A 16141-nucleotide genomic window follows, 5' to 3' on the forward strand; every position below is an offset into this window, starting at 1 on the left:
GTGTCTCTGCTTCTACCCCCACCCACTTTGTGTCCATTCTTAACACAACAGCTAAAAAGAGTCTCATAAACATAAGTCAGGGCTCCTGGGTGGCTCAGTCGGTTGTGCATCTGACTCTTGATTTTGGCTCAGATCATGATCCCAGAGTCATGGGATTGATCCCTGTGTCAAGCTCCACACTGATCATGGAGTCTGTTTAAGATTCTGTCTCTACCCCTCCCACCTCTGCCCCCCTCCCCTCTCCTGCACATGTATGCACATACAGATGCATGCTCTCTCTCTCTCTCTAAAAAAAACAACATAAGTCAGATCATATCACTCTTTTGTCAAAAAACAAAAACACACCAACACGGAACTCTACAATGACTATGTCACTTGAAGAGCCAAGTCCTTACAAAGGCCGTCCAGGCTTTATCACAGGTGTACCTACCCTATCCCTTACCTCCCTGACCTTGGCTCCTACTACTGTCCTTTCCCACATTCAGCAGCCACCCCACTAGCATCTTTGCCATTCCTTAAGCACATCAGTTGTACTTCCATTTACTACAGGCCTTTGCTTTTTGTTCTACTGCAAAGGTATCCTCCAGATATCCACAGGGCTCCCCACCTCACCACCTTCAGATCTTTACTGAAGTACTACCTTCTTGGGGAGTTAATCCCTGCCCTCTGCTACCTAAAATTGTAACACCTATACACTTCCCCATTGCTCTTCCCTGCTTTGCTTTTCATCTTAGTGCTGTGATACTGACTTTACGTAACACTATTTATCTGGCTTATTATCTCTCACCCCCAATTACTAAAATGTAAGCTACAGAAGGAAAATGATTTTGTTAGTTGTGTTCATTGCTGCATTTCTAGTGCCTAGAATAATGATTGGTACATAGTAGTAGTCATGTATCAACAATACTTATTGGTAAAATGAAGGAAGAAAAGGTGAATTGCAAGAATGTGGGGATTTTTTTTCCTAATAGGAAACAAAGAAAAAGAAAGTAAAAAATGACTCCTGAGTTATGACCCTGGGTAACTAGAAGGTTAATGGTACCATTTACTATAGTGAAGCGGCAGGAAGATGGGGGATAATGGCTCTTGAAGATCACGTGTTCCTGTTGAGATAAGCGATTTTGACAAGACAAGGAGAGAGCTCAGGCAAAATGTGTAAAGCAGGATAGGAGTTCAAAATAGACACTGATGTTAAGATATAAATTTAGTCCTCAGGAAAGAGGTGGTGGTGATATTTAAGGTGATGGGCTCTGCTGGGATCTGTAATCAGGAAGAGAGGGGAACAGAAGATCAAGGACCAGAGCAAAGGCTCTTGACTGCAAATGCCCAGTAGAGTCACCTGAAGAAGTTTGAAACATAACATCCCAATGCCTGCACTGTACCCTAGGCCAGTTAGATCAGGACTTCTGTGAGTGGCACCCAGGTAATCAATAGGTTTTAAAGCTCCCCAGGTGGCTCCTACATGCAGCCAGGGTTGAGATTCACTGAGCTAGAGACTTTGACATGTATTTATCTTTAGATGAAGATAAAGGAATCCTCAGTGGAAACAGAAAAATGTCAGCCATAAAGTTGGGAAGCAACCAGGGTCTTAACCAATTCTTCTCATACTTCAATGTATGAAAGCCCATAAGAATTATCTGGAGGTCTGAGGACATGCAGACCCTGACTCAGACCGCTGAGCTGGAGGCTGAATGGCTGCCTCCATGGGCTTCTCAGCAATGCCAGTGCTGCTGGTCCAAGGGCCACACTTTGAGTAGCAAGTGTCAGAAGCAGTGCTTCTCAACCTTCAGTGTGCATGAGACTCCCCGGGGATATCACTGAAACGGCTGTCTGGACGCCACCTCACCACCTGAATCCTGATTCTGTAAGTCAGTGGTAGGACCTGAGAACCTGCATTTTGAAGAAGTGCCCAGGTGATGGTCAGTGCTGCTGCTTCAAGGAACACGCTTCAAGTTCAATGTAACCCCAAGGTAGAATGATATACCAAGGGAAGAAAAAAGAGTCAGTACTGTCTACTAAATGAATGAAAGATGCTGCAGTGACACCAGGGAGGATAAAAATGTAGCAAATGTCAGTGTGTTTTACAAGGTGAAGGTCATAAGTGAGGCAGGAACCATGAAAGCATAAAATGATTTCTGCTTTCCTTTGTTCTCTATTTCCAAGCAATTATGCTTTTGTCCTAGCTTCTATATTTTATCTTGGGAACAGTTACCTTACCAAAGTGTTGTAGCTATTTTTAAAAGAGAGAGGAAGCAAATCAATTCTTCGCTTTTTTTTTTTTTTTCAAGGCGCATGCTAACAGGGGCCTTAGGAGCTCTTCTCTGTGATGTGCCGAAACCATCTAGAGGCTATATCTATTAAAGACCCTTGGAGAATGATTCAGCTTCTTCAAATACTGAAATATAGTTGTGATGTTGCTGCCACTTGCTAACTTTCTGTCTCTTTAAAGCAAGGTTTCCAACCTCAGCACGATCGATATTCTTTATTGTAGGGCTGTCCTGGGCATTGCAGGATGTTTAGATGCATCCCTGCCCTCTACTTTAAAAGCAATGCCTGAGAGGCACCTGGGTGGCTCAGTCGGTTAAGCATCCAGCTTCCGTTCAGGACATGATCTCACGGTTCGTGGGTTTGAGCCCCATATCAGGCTCTGTGCTGACAGCTTAGAGCCTGGAACCTGCTTCAGATTCTGTGTCTCCCTCTCTCTCTGCCCCTCTCTGCCCCTCCCCCACTCACACTCTGTCTCTCTCTCTCTCTCTCTCTGTCTCTCAAAAATAAATAAACATTAAAAAAAATTTAAAGCAATGCCTGAAAACCTAGTTGCCCTTCTAAGAAATCTGACGTGTGGTTTGGGTATGTTGATGCAATTGGTGTTGAGATAGACTACTACCAGCAACCTGTACTAGCACTCATCCTTTGGATTTGGGGGACAACAGAAATGACTAATTTGATTTTCAGTAGTGGGAAATTTTATTGACCCAAGATACATCAGAAGCCTTGATAGTGCAGCACCTCAAGCTTGTTTCAGAGGTGATCGATACAAAAACTATGAGAAACCCATTTTCAAACTCAGCATTAAACAGCCAACACATACTCCCTGCCCAATGTCAGCAAAATACCATAACCACCACATCACATGAGAGAGAGCACTCATCAGCTGGCTACTACAACTACCCTTTGTTCCAGGCAGTTCTTTTCTGTCTTTTAGTAAGTTCTTAGCATCTGGTGACTTAAACCAGGTACACCAAAGAGACTAGGATTTTACTAGACATCTCAGTGCTTATTTTTTTTCCTCATTAGTAAGTCATCAGGCAAAGAACCAGAGCGCCATAGAGCCTAACCATAAACCAGTGGTTTACAAACTTCAGCCTCCATCAGAATCAGCTGTAAAGTTTGTTAAAATCACAGATCACTGGGCACAACCCCTGAGATTCTGATTTACTAGGTGTGGGGTGGGTGTTGACAATTTGCATTTCTAACTCGGTTCTCAAGTGATGCTGATCCTGCTAGTCCAGGGAGCACACTTTGAGAACCAACTATTAGTTCTCAGCCTTGACTGAACATTAACATCACCTAAGGAACATTTTAAACTATTGATGGCATGGCCCCACCCCATACTGTTGAAACCAGACTCTCAGAGTGTGAGATCCGGTCTTTAGAATGTATTTATAGCTTCTCAGATGATTCAGGTTTTTTTTTTTTTTTATTTTGGAGAGAGGGTGCAAGTGGAGGAGAGAGGCAGAGGGAGCCCCTCCACACTAAGCCTGGAGCCCGATATGGGGCTCAGTCCCATTTCCCTGGGATCAGTACCTGAGTCAAAGTCAAGAGTCAGAGACTCAACCAACTGAGCCACCCAGGTGTCTCTTCTCAGATGATTCTCATGTACAACTAGCATTGGGAAGCACTGAACTAGTGAAGTGTACTCCAAAACATTGGGCTTGGAGGGTCTCTCCAGATAGCCCTGTTTAAGATCCCAGAAAGTTATGACTGACCCCTTATGTTTCATTGAGGATAGAGTTCCAAACAAAACCATCCTAACGCTGTGGTCCAATCAAGGCTCAGGCCATAGACATGTATTCTCTACTTTGTGTTTCCAGGATGTGGACAGCATTGAAACTAGAGGCTGTAAATCCAAAGCTGGGAGAAAGTAGCCCAGGCTGGAGGGAAACAAACCAAGGCTTAAGGAGCTCACAGCTGCTAGAAGCTAGGAAAGGTATGTTGGCAAGTCAAACCATCAGGACAGAGATGGGGATTCTGCTGAGGCTGCACACTAGGAACATGTTAGGGATTCAAGCCAGAGGCCAGAGACTCTATAGTTACCAGTCCAGGAGTAGAACACCAGTAACCTGAATAAAATATACTCTTTTTTAAAAATATTTATTATTTATCTTTTTAAATATACTCTTTACAACAGAGGCAAATGTAGCCTTAAGTTTTAGAAAAGTGCATTGCATAAAACCCACAGTGTCTATATCTTTCAACTCAGCTCACAGATTTCCCATCTGTTGGTGTTCAGTGCTGCAATAATATGGTCCAGGGACACGGACCTCATAATACCTCAGAAAGCAGTAGCATTCATGAGTTTTCCATTTAAAACATTACCTTACCTTTTGCCTCATTATATCTTAATGATATCTTTGTTCTTAGATTTCCTTCCTCTCAGCTGTGACAAGCCCTCATCCCTGCTCAGCTTTTCCACAGCCACCGAAATTTATAAGGTGGTGCCCTCTTCCCCATTCCTAGTCCCCTGATGGCCTTGCCTGTGCCCACTTTTGGTCTTTGCCATGTCCTAGAGCACAAAATGACGGCAAGTACTCTAAACTAGCATTTTACCAGCAGCATCACCACCCGTGTCCAAACCAGTGTTGCCCTTATATTTCAGCCTATTCTCTTTTTGTGAAACAGTTCCTATTTTTACTCACCCACTGACTTCCTGTTCATTCAAGCACTGGTTCTTTCTTTCCAATTCGCTTTAATAAGAGCTTTATTGAGGGGCACCTGGGTGGCTCAGTTGGTTAAGCATCTGACTTTGGCTCAAGTCATGATCTCACGGTTCGTGAGTTTGAGCCACGCATCGGGCTCTCTGGAGCTGTCAGCACAGAGCCCGCTTTGGATCCTCTGTCCCACTCTCTCTCTGCCCCTCCCCCACTCGGTCTCTCTCTCTTATCTCTCTCAAAATAAATAAACATTAAAAAATTAAGAGCTTTATTGAGATAAAATTCACATACCATAAAATCCACCCTTTAAAGGTATACAATTCAGTGGACCATCAGTTGTGCAACCATCACTGTATACTTCTAGAACGTTTCATCACCCTAAAAGAAACCCCACAGTTTCTCCCCACCTCCTTCTTCCCCTAGCTCCTGGACATTACTAGTCGACTTCCTTTCTCTATAGATTTAACCTATTCATAGGATATTTCATATAAATGGGATCATACAAGGTGTGGCTCCCTTGGGTCTAGCTTCTTTCATTCAGCATAATGTTTTCAAAGTTTGTCCATGTTGTAGCATGTATCAGTACTTCGTTCCCTTTTTATGGCCAGATAATATTCTATTGTCTGGACATACCACATATTATTTATCCATTCAGCAGTTGATGCACGTTTGGGTTGTTTCAACCGCTTAGCTATTAGGAATAATAGGAACCTTTGTGTACATATTTTTGTGAAGACATATGTTTGCAGTTTACTTGGGTGGTGTATGCTTAAGAGTGGAATTGCTGAATCATATGATAATTTATGTTTAATATTTTGAGAAACTGCCAAACTGTTTTCCAAAGCAGGTGATTCTTTTACAATCCCACCAGCAGTGTCTAAGGGTTCCAGTTTATCCGCATCCACATTTGCTGTTATCTTTTTTATTCTAACCATTCTGGTGGGTGTGAAGTCTTGTCTCTTTAGGGTTTTGATTTGCATTTCCCTAATGATGAAGATGCTGAGCATCCTTTCATGTGCTTATTGGCCAGTTGTATATCTTCCTCAGGTAACTATCTAGTTACATCCTTTGCCCCCTTTTTAATTGAGTTGTGTTTTTATGTGTCATACACTTTATATTCTGGATACAAGCTCTCTATCAGATATATGATTTGCTGGTAGTCATTAAATACATCCTAAAAGTATTCTAAAGTCCAGCTTATCTATTTTTTTTCTTGTTTTCTTGTATTTATGGTGTCTTATCTAAAAAACATTTTCTATTCCAAGGTCACAAAGATTTACTCCTATGTTTTCTTCTGAGAGTTTTGTAGTTTACACTGTTATATTTAGGCATTTGATCCATTTTGAGTTAACTTTTGTGTCATAATGTGAGGTAGGCATCCAACTTCATTCTTCTGCATATGGATATCCATTTGTCACCTGCTAGTTACGGAGTTCTTACGCTGTGCCAGGTGCTATTCTTCGATTCTGGGGAAATAGAGATTAAGTAGAACATAGCTGTTGCCCTTCAGAAAGCTTATCATCATAGTAGAGGGAATCACTTGTAGAGAACAACAGCATGGTGAAATTATGTCTCGCCCCTAGAGTGGTATAGCAGATGGTAGCTGCTATAATAATAATAGCTATTATTGTTGTTAGTATAAATGTCAAAAGAGAGATTTATACAAAGTACTATGGCAGGAGGAAGTGACTACATTTTCCATGTTTCAAGATTGGCTTCACTGGTAGCCACCCCCAACCCTTCCGGGGCCCAGGAAACAGGAGTATAGGGAAATAGGTCTCTTAAAGGGCAACCTTTTTGAGAGAGAGTGGACCTCAGGTATGTGTGTTATGGACATAGCTGGTCTCTTGAATAGAGGTTATGTGAACAAGACTATGTGATTTCTGATTCCTTTTCAGTCTCTTCCCAAGAAAGAATGACTTCCTTCATTTGTGTGTAGATCTCTATAGGTATTTGAGGGAATCAGAAAGGCCAATTGTGAATTACAAAGTATTTCTAATCAAGTACATAAGAGTATTGTCTTGAATATTACATAATTAGGACTTAAAATCTCTATTCCCTGGCAATCACATGGTGTGTCCTCAAATCAGCCTTATAAAGTGTAGACCAGTGGCTGATTTTCAGATGGAAGTTACGGTACTCTTTGTGAAACATCATAAAATGTTAGTATTTAATCCCATTATATGAACTAATCTCTTAGCGGCCAGAAGTATGGCTGTATGGCTGCATGGCTGCATTATATATATTCTGAGCTCCACAGTATAAAAATTATACAGTTTTACAGAAAATAGTTTTAAGAAATCACTTTTCCGAGTTCTTCATTATACTAGCCATTTGTTCTGTCATCTGTTAGCACGTGTTAGCATAAAAGTGAGAACAGGTGCCATAAGTTTAAGAACAATGTGTTGAGGAAAAAACTCCTTTAAATTGATCACATTCTAACAATTAACATAAGCTAATTTAAGCTATAAAATGCAGTTGCAGTTGTTTCAAAGAAGGATAATTTTAGAACCACTGGTGTAGAGTTTAAATTTTAACTTAAATACATTGTATTTTATTTAGAAAATAAAGGTTTTAGTGTCTGGTTTTAATATCATCTATTGTATCAACTATGGATTTTCATTCAGTCTCAGTTCCATTCATCAGGCATTTATTTGCCTGCCTGTTATATGGAAGGTACCCTGTCTTGGTGTACATCCTGAAGGATCTTATGGCCTGAGGAAGAAACATGGTCCAGTAGAGAACACATACATTGCTAGTTATGAGAAGCAGCAAACTGACACATGCTCTAACAGAGTTATCAAGGGCTTCAAAAACAGGCCAGGAGAGATGCGTTCAGATTCAGAATGGGGCAGATCTTTCTTGAGGACTTTCTTGAGGAGCTGGCCCCTGAGATGGATCTTGAAGGGCCAGTGGAGACCATGTGCACGAAGACTTTGAAAATACACATAGACAGGGTTGAGAGAGTGAAGTTAACATGGTGCACCTGGAGTATAGAATGAGTAGGGAATGTAGCAGGGCATTTTGCTGTCTTGATAATACCAAACCAATGAGTCTGGATTTGATTCTGTGCATATTAAGGAGATTTGGAGGGTTTTTGAGCAGGGTAGTGGCATGATCAGACCAGTTTGGGGATAGTTGAAGGATAGGTTGAAGGTGGAGAAGAAATTAAAGACCATTCTTGAGCGATACAAAACCCATCTCATAATTAAAAAGCCCAAGAGGTAGCTATCTTGTGATTTGAGGTATCTGAAACAGAAGTTCATGTGTTTAGATTTCAATGGTTAATTATGCCTCCAGTGAACTGACTACTCCTCTTATCTGATATTTTTAGCATTGGCCAAGCTTATAAAGGATAACACTGATAAAGCATGAACTTCCTTTTTTTTTTTTTTTTTTGGCAAGATATCTTCTAAGTCAGTACCCTAGATTTTCTCCTTAAATGTCTCTTAGCCAAGGAAAAGAACCACCCAGATTTGCATTTTAAAAACAGGACCAGGAAATGTGTTTATCAGCAGATAAAAACAAACCAAGGTGAGGCAGTATTGCAGGACTGTTAGGTAAGACTCAGTCCTCAGGTTAGGACTAAATCCAGTTACCTGGGTTTGCAGTCCAGCTCTGCCACTTATAGGCTGTGTAACTTTAGGCATGTCACTTAACCAATCTGTGCCTCAGTTCTTTCATCTATAAAATGGAGATAGTGATAGTACTTGTCTCAGGGATTGTTAGGAGGATCAGATGAATCAGTACACACAAAGTGCTCCAAATAGTGCCTGACACATAATTAGAGCTCCATACGTGTTGACTCTTATTATTCATTGTTGGGCAATAAAAATTAACTGCCTGTGACACATTATAGTTTACAGAGCACTTTCACACAGCCACTAAGTCACCCAAGCTCCATGATCACCTTATGGCTACTGGTTATCCTAGCTGCCATGACTGCTAACAAACCACCCTGAAACTTAGAAATGTAAAACAACAACCATTTTATTAAGCTCACAGGTTTTCTGAGTTGGGAATTTGGACAAGATACAGCAGGACTTGCTCACTTCGGCGTCACAGTGTCTATACCTGCAGCTGGAGAAGACTCTCAAATGGCTGGCAGGGGTGGGGGTGGGGGTGAGGAAACCCAGCAGCTGGGGCTGGATCAGCTGGGATGGCAGATCCACTGGACACAGCTTCGCTCACCTATCTGGCACTTTTGGTGGGATGGCTGCAAGACCAGGCTCAGCTCGAACAGTCACCTAAGCGTCCACATGTGCCCTCTCCACCATGGTGGCCTCAGCCTTCTTAGAGCATTTCTGCAGCAGAAGCCATGTGCCTTTTATGACCTAGCCTCAGAGGTCACATTGCAGACATGTGCCTGTCCTCTGTTGGTTGACTCAGTCACAGGCCCACCCAGATTCAAGGGAAGGAGACAGAGACCACACCTTTCGTTAAGAGATGTATCAAAGAATCTGGAATCATGTTTTAAAATCACCATACTGGTAGGGCGCCTGGGTGGCCCAGTTGGTTAAGCGTCTGACTCCAGCTATGGTCATGATCTCCCATGTGAGATTGAGCCTCACATTGGGTTCTCTGCACTGACAGTATGGAGCCTGCTTCGGATCTTCTGTCTCCCTCTCTCTCTCTCTGCCCCTCCCCTGCTTGTGCTTTTTCTCTGTGTCAAAAATAAATAAAAATTTTTTTAAAAATCACCGTACTGGTATTATTCCCTAATTCTAGATGAGAAAATTGAGACTCAGCAGAGGTTAAATGATTTGCCTAGGGTCAGTTGCACATACAGTAACCAGAATAGTTAGGGAGAAGGGATAGGGGAAGTTTGGAGGAGGAGAAGGGCTTCAAACCTAATTCTTTTGATTCCAAATTTTCATTCTTTCAATTAGATTATTCATCCTCCTTCAACTTAGATACACTTACTAATCTGTGAAAGTTCAAAGAAAAAAAAGGTAACTGCCTTTATGTATATTAGGTAACTTTCCTAAAAAAGAGACAGATCCAGAAGTACAAGGTTTGCATTTATAAGAGCTTGTATACAAACTTCATATTTCAAGGAGGTCCTAAGATGAGTTCAGTCCCAAGATTGGTCACAGAGCAACTTTGTGTAATTTCTCATCAGGAAAGATTTCTAAAAATGTACCAGAGCTTAACTGGGACTTCATTTGTTCTCTAGGAAAATCTCACCTGGCCATTGTCCAGAGGGTGAATAATGAGGGAGAAGGGGACCCCTTCTATGAGGTGATGGGCATCGTCACTCTGGAGGACATCATAGAGGAGATCATTAAGTCGGAGATCCTGGATGAAACTGACCTCTACAGTAAGTGCATGGCCTTGGCTGTTGTCTAAGGTCATCCTATTTCTTCTGAGACTGTCAGAGCTGGCTTAGTTTGATATAGGCTGTGAGAGGGTGTCAGGACAAGCCTATCATTGCTGTGTGTCATCCCCCAAATGCCAGGTGCTGGCATGGCAAGATACCCTGGCTTGAATCACCCTGAGTCACTGAGAACATGCTAGCTAGATGTTTATCAGGAGAGAACCTTCAGGAACCGAGCCAAGATTAAGAAGGGGACCTCCTGGCCTTTGGATGGAAAAAGAACTAGAGGAAACCAAGTGTGCCTCAGGTGGCCACTCTGCCCTTGTTTTTGTCCCCGGTGTTGTTTTGTTTTGTCTCTTCATCCGCCTAGATGCAGAACCTAGCACTCCCTGGAACTGTTCCCATAGTCGGCTCACACCGCAGCGTCAGCATGCGTGGAGACTGCCATGAGATTGCCCACACACAACCTAAGCCAAAACCTTAAATACCCCTTCTTCGATACTTCTCTTCTCCCTCATGCTTTTTCAGCCCTACAGCCTGGTTTCTCATTCTCCCTTCCCATCCCCAGCACCCACCCTATCTCCTTTCTCCTCACCCTCCCACCCCCTGAGCCCTCAGGAACAATATGGACTCTATGTAGACAGTGACACTGCTTTTGGTTACTGAGCCTTGTCAAAGCTTTGGTTGCAAACACTACAAAGGCTTGCTGTGTCTGTGGGATGGGAGTGTTATCTAAATCTGTGGGAATCCCTAGGCCAGGAAGTATTTCCTTCTCCAAATTTCACTTCATGGGACAGCAGTCCCTTTTCCTTGCCTTGGATAGCCCATTCCATCCAGACCCCTGCCCTTATTTGCTAGAAGCAGCCATTCAGAAACTAGCTCCCAGTAGAAAAAGCTTTCATGCTGTAAGGCAGTGAGTGGTGCAGAAAGATTACCTTCCCTTTAGACTTAGAAGAGATCAAAGTTAAAAGTGGACCAGGCCTTGACAAAACATAGCAAGAGTGTCACAGTATCTGGTTTTATTGTGATACCATGGCCAGGCCCAACTTCTTCCAATAGGGATTAACCTCTACACCCCCCACCCCCATTCCCTTCTCCCTTCACCTCTGCCCGCCACTCTTGATTAAAAATTCCCAAGTGTCTCAGGAGATATATTGAAGAAGGCATTCACACTAAAGTGTTAGTGGCTAATAGTAATGATAGTAGTCTAAATGAGTACATTCCTTCCTCCAGCATTTAACAACCTCAGCATTTGACAACTTTAATGCTCCCAATACTCACTGTTAAAATAATGGGAACAAAGAGGAAGATCAGAGGAATGATTCTCCAATGATGAAATGTTAAGTGACATTCTGATGGAGAAGGGAGAGGGGATAGTTACGCAAGCATGTCCTATAAATCCGAAGGTTGCTCACCAGTGAGAACAAAAGAATTGATCCGATACATGTATTTGCTGCTCTCTTGCTAAGCAATCCTCTATCTAAAGGAGAAGGCGAGGGTTTTCCTGCCCTTATAAATAAGCTTCTGGCATGATTCCTTAAAGCTGTGAGAAAGCCAAGGAACCGGGAATACGGTGTTTCTACTCACTTGACCCTGACCCACAGGACAGCCGGGTCTGCTTCTTGCCACTGTTGCTACCCAAGCAAAAGGAGCATTCAAGCAGCAGCCCAGAGTCCAAGATAGGCCCACCAGACAGCAGCGCGATAGGAGGGCACTTTCTGACTTCTAAAAGGAAACCCAAACAGTGGGGCTGAAGTGAGCTCCAAAAGGAGAAGGACAATACCAGGGAGCCAGATTCTGGGGCCCTGGTTCTTTTCCTTGGGGTTCATTCTCTTTAATTTACACTGCATCCACTCAGCCTGCACTGAAAGTTCCCTGCAGCCCTTTTTGTCTCCAGGCCAAGTTTGGAGAAAACCCAAAATCCCTTTCTCTGCCCCCCCTTAGCGCTATGAAATAGGTGAGACAGTTCAAAATTTTACCCAAAACCTAAGGGAAAGCAAAAGACACATGACCAAAGAAAACATTCTCCCTACCCCTAAAAAAATATCTTTTAACACAAGCTTTAAAAAATAAGGGAGAAAAAATTAAATTGGAAAAAGCAGATATTCTCAATCAATATCACAGACTGTCTAGGGCCCCTCTAGGTCGTCTGAGAGCCCTGCCTAGAGAACCCCCTTTGTAAGTCATAGGGCTCTCCCCATTCCTTCTCCTTTCTTCTTCCCTTGATTTTTTCTCAAGTCTCTCCTAGGGGAGAGGCTAGGGTTGGAGCAGAACTGTCAGTGGGAAGAGGTGACCACCTATGTCCTTTGGGTGACATGCCTTGGGTGCTCAGGGTGTGGTTTAAATCAGCAGGAAGAGACCTGGTGAGCCCAGCTCTGGGGACGAGAGAAGGGCAGAGGCAGAAACCTCCTGGGCTCTGCCAATCCCCTTTATGCTGAGAATGCTAGTCCCTCATGTATGAATGCCATTTTGTAATCATTTCACAGGTAGGTTCTGATTGGAGTCTCATAATAACTGCATGGCACACGTAGAAGTGTTATTGCTGATTATTAACCTCATTGTATTGATTAAAACACACACACTCTGATGCTTAGAGAGGTTGCACAGCTTGTAAAGAAGGGGGCTGGCACTAGAGCCCCAGCCTTGGGGGTGCCAGGCCAGCCTGTCCCCTTTTCCACTCTACACCACCTAAGTGTAAATAATACTGAGACATGGCAGCGTCTGTCTCCCACCTTCAGTCAACATCCTTCTGCTTCCTGGGAAAGAAGTTGTGATGTCACCTACAGTTGACACTTTGCAGAAATTCATGTGATCCCAAAGGGTCTATTTGTCCCATGTGACTCTGGGGAAACTTCCAAAAATCACCAGCGATTCTGAGATAGTCGCCACCTGTCTCCTGTGATCCTACAGCCGACAATCGGAAAAAGCAGAGGGTCCCACACCGGGAGAGGAAGAGGCATGACTTCTCCTTGTTTAAGCTTTCCGACTCGGAGATGAGGGTGAAGATCTCCCCACAGCTTCTGCTGGCCACGCACCGCTTCATGGCCACAGGTATGACTCTGCCCACCTGTGTCTCCTCCCCAGGCAAGTAATGCAGAATCTAGAAGGTGAAACCCACATACCAATCATTCTTAACCTAACCAGTGTGCAGCACAGACCGAGAACCACTGTCCCAGGGGATGGGGTGCCTTAGGTAGGGCCACAGGATGCCACGTACTTTTCTTTTTCAGTCCCAGGCCTGATCTTGGGTGGAAGTGAGTACAACTCAACTCTGCTTTTCTCTCCTTTACTCTAGAAAAGAGCTAAAGGAACCACTGCTGCTCTTTTCCCTTCCTCCACCTGCTTCCTGGCACGAGCCGAGCTCCATCCTGTTGAAGCTGGGGTGCCCCCAAGGATCTTCCTGTTGAAGAGGGAAAGGCCCTGTCCCACTTAGCCACAAGGCCTGGGGTCCCATAACCTCCTAGGACCAGATAGGCTTGTGACCTTCAAATTCTTAAAATACAGAAGTCAGTTGTGAATCTTGAAATCTCTAGAAAGAAAAAAAAAAAAAGCGAGAGGATCCAAATACAAATTTCTCCTTCTTGTAAAGCAGCTAAAATGCGTCTCTGATCCAGGCCTAATTAGGGTGCTGACTTAGAATGATCACACCCATGACTAAGTTCTGTTGTCAGTTAATCCAACATAGATTTATTGAGAATATAATGAGTGCTAATACTGTTCCGGGTGCCAACAAGTAGAAAAGTTTAAATTGGAGCTTCTTTAAAGTAGTGTTCAACATGTTTTCTGGTTCTGAATACAGATTTCACTACTGCCTGCCTGTTTTCCATCACATCACATCACATCCCACATAATATTAGTTAATATGTAAATAGGGTACAACAGTGCTTCACATTTTTGAGACCTTATCCAGTAATTAACTCTCTGTATTATTAACTTGGAATTTCATTTCTTTGTTTTTAAATTTTTTGTTTATTTATTTTTGAGAGAGAGAGAGAGAGAGAGCACAGGTTGGGGAGGGGCAGAGAGAGAAAGAGAGAGAGAGAGAGAGAGAGAGGAGAGAAAGAGAGAGAGAGAGAGAGAGAGAGAGAGAGAGAGAGAGAGACAGAATCCAAAGCAGGCTCCAGGCTCTGAGCTGTCAGCCCAGATCCCCACACAGGGCTCAAACCCAGGAACTGTGAGATGGTGACCTGAGCAGACGTCGGACACTTAACTGACTGAGCCACCCAGGCGCCCTGGAATTTCATTTCACTCAACAAATACATGTCCTACAAATAAGCCAGATTGAATTTTCTGTATTTCATTTGATCATAGCATTAAAGCCTTTGTTGTTCACATGGCTTACTTATCTGTGCTCTTTTTATCATTACTCTTTCCTCTTAAACCACTTTATTGAGGTATGATTGACACACAAAAAGTGGTTCATATTTAGCACAAACAACTTGAGTTTGGAGATAAGTATACACCTGTGAAATTATTACCACAGTCTATGCCATAAACATATCCACTACCTCCAAAAGTTTCCTCCCACCCTCTTTATTTATTATTATTTTTTATATGTTAGCATCAGATCCTATGCTTTTAGCACAATTTTAAGTATACAGTATAGTATTGCTAATTATAGGCACTAAGCTATGCAGGAGATCTCTAGGACTTATTCATCCTGCATAAAAAATTTTGCACCCTTTGACCAATACTTCCCCCAAGTCGCCCTCCCACTAGGCCTGGGCAACCATGCTGTTACTCTCTGCTTCTATGAGTTTGACTATTTTAGATTCATCATGTAAGTGGTATCATACATAGTTGTCCTTATGTGTCTGGCTTATTTCATTTAGCATAATGCCGTCCAGGTTCAACCATGTTGTTGCAGATGGCGAAACTGCCTTCTTTTTTAAATCCACGTACAACTGTAAATAAAATCAAGAAAAAAATAAGTAGCAAAACTGACGTTTCCAAAATGGTGACCTGGTTCTCCAGTGTGCCAGCACAGAGATACGCTCCCCAGAGGGCATGGCGAAAACCTGAGGCACACACTCAGGTTTAAGAGCCACCCTCACCCCTTCCACCTGAGAGAATCACAAGAGCCCTGTCAGCTTGGTGCCCAGGAACATGAATGGAGGTGGCCCTAGATACATGCCCTGGTTTTGCCCATCCTGATTCCTCCACCTGCGATTCTTCCTCCCTCCCTATCTCCCCTAGAGGTGGAACCCTTTAAATCTCTGTACCTTTCGGAGAAGATCCTGCTCCGGCTCCTGAAACATCCCAATGTGATCCAGGAGCTAAAGTTTGACGAGAAGAACAAGAAGGCCCCAGAACACTACCTCTACCAGCGCAACCGCCCCGTGGACTACTTCGTGCTGCTTCTCCAGGTGAGTGGGAAATTTGGAGACCCTCTCAGGGCAGGACAAGGGCATCTCCAGGCTGGAGAGGAATGGCCGTGCCTCCCCAGTGCCAGGTTCGAAGACTGAGCTTGCTGCTTCAGGGCAAGGCCAGTTGGGGAGGACGTTTGTTCATGACCCACAGAAGGGGCCAAGTATGATTGGCTGGTGTCCTGGGGTGGTGGGATCTTGATGGCATTTAGTCTAACCAGTCAGCAGTGTCGATGGTGGGGTGGGGTGGGTACTTTTCCAGCAGAGGGGTTCTGTGGCTGAACTTCCAAAACGATTGTCCTATAGAATCCCAAATGCCTCCTTGTCTGCTTAGAAATCCCCAGAAATGGAACTGTCCATTGCCCCCCCTCCCCAACCTGTAGATGATTCTTGTTTAAAGCCCTTCCCTCTGTCACACTGAAATCTCACCGTATCGGACTCCCACCCACTCCTTGCTCCACTCCCTGGAGGCATTGTGGAACACATCCATTCTCTCTGCCACATGTCAGCCTTTGCACTCTCTC

General features: G+C 43.5%; 1 protein-coding gene across 4 annotated transcripts in view; it reads left to right on the forward strand.

The window, feature by feature from the left end:
* The window catches only part of CNNM1 (cyclin and CBS domain divalent metal cation transport mediator 1), a 61106-nt gene that overhangs the window by 15650 nt on the left and 29315 nt on the right, over positions 1 to 16141 (forward strand). For all 4 annotated transcript variants that reach the window (XM_023240823.2, XM_045040540.1, XM_023240821.2 and 1 more), the window contains exons 2-4: positions 10111 to 10254; positions 13162 to 13302; positions 15448 to 15617. In XM_023240823.2, the coding sequence (XP_023096591.2) occupies positions 10111 to 10254; positions 13162 to 13302; positions 15448 to 15617 (455 nt within the window). The remainder of the gene's footprint in view (positions 1 to 10110; positions 10255 to 13161; positions 13303 to 15447; positions 15618 to 16141) is intronic.

Source organism: Felis catus, chromosome D2 (genome assembly GCF_018350175.1).
Source record: "Felis catus isolate Fca126 chromosome D2, F.catus_Fca126_mat1.0, whole genome shotgun sequence".
In the NCBI taxonomy this organism is placed as follows: Eukaryota; Metazoa; Chordata; class Mammalia; order Carnivora; family Felidae; genus Felis; species Felis catus.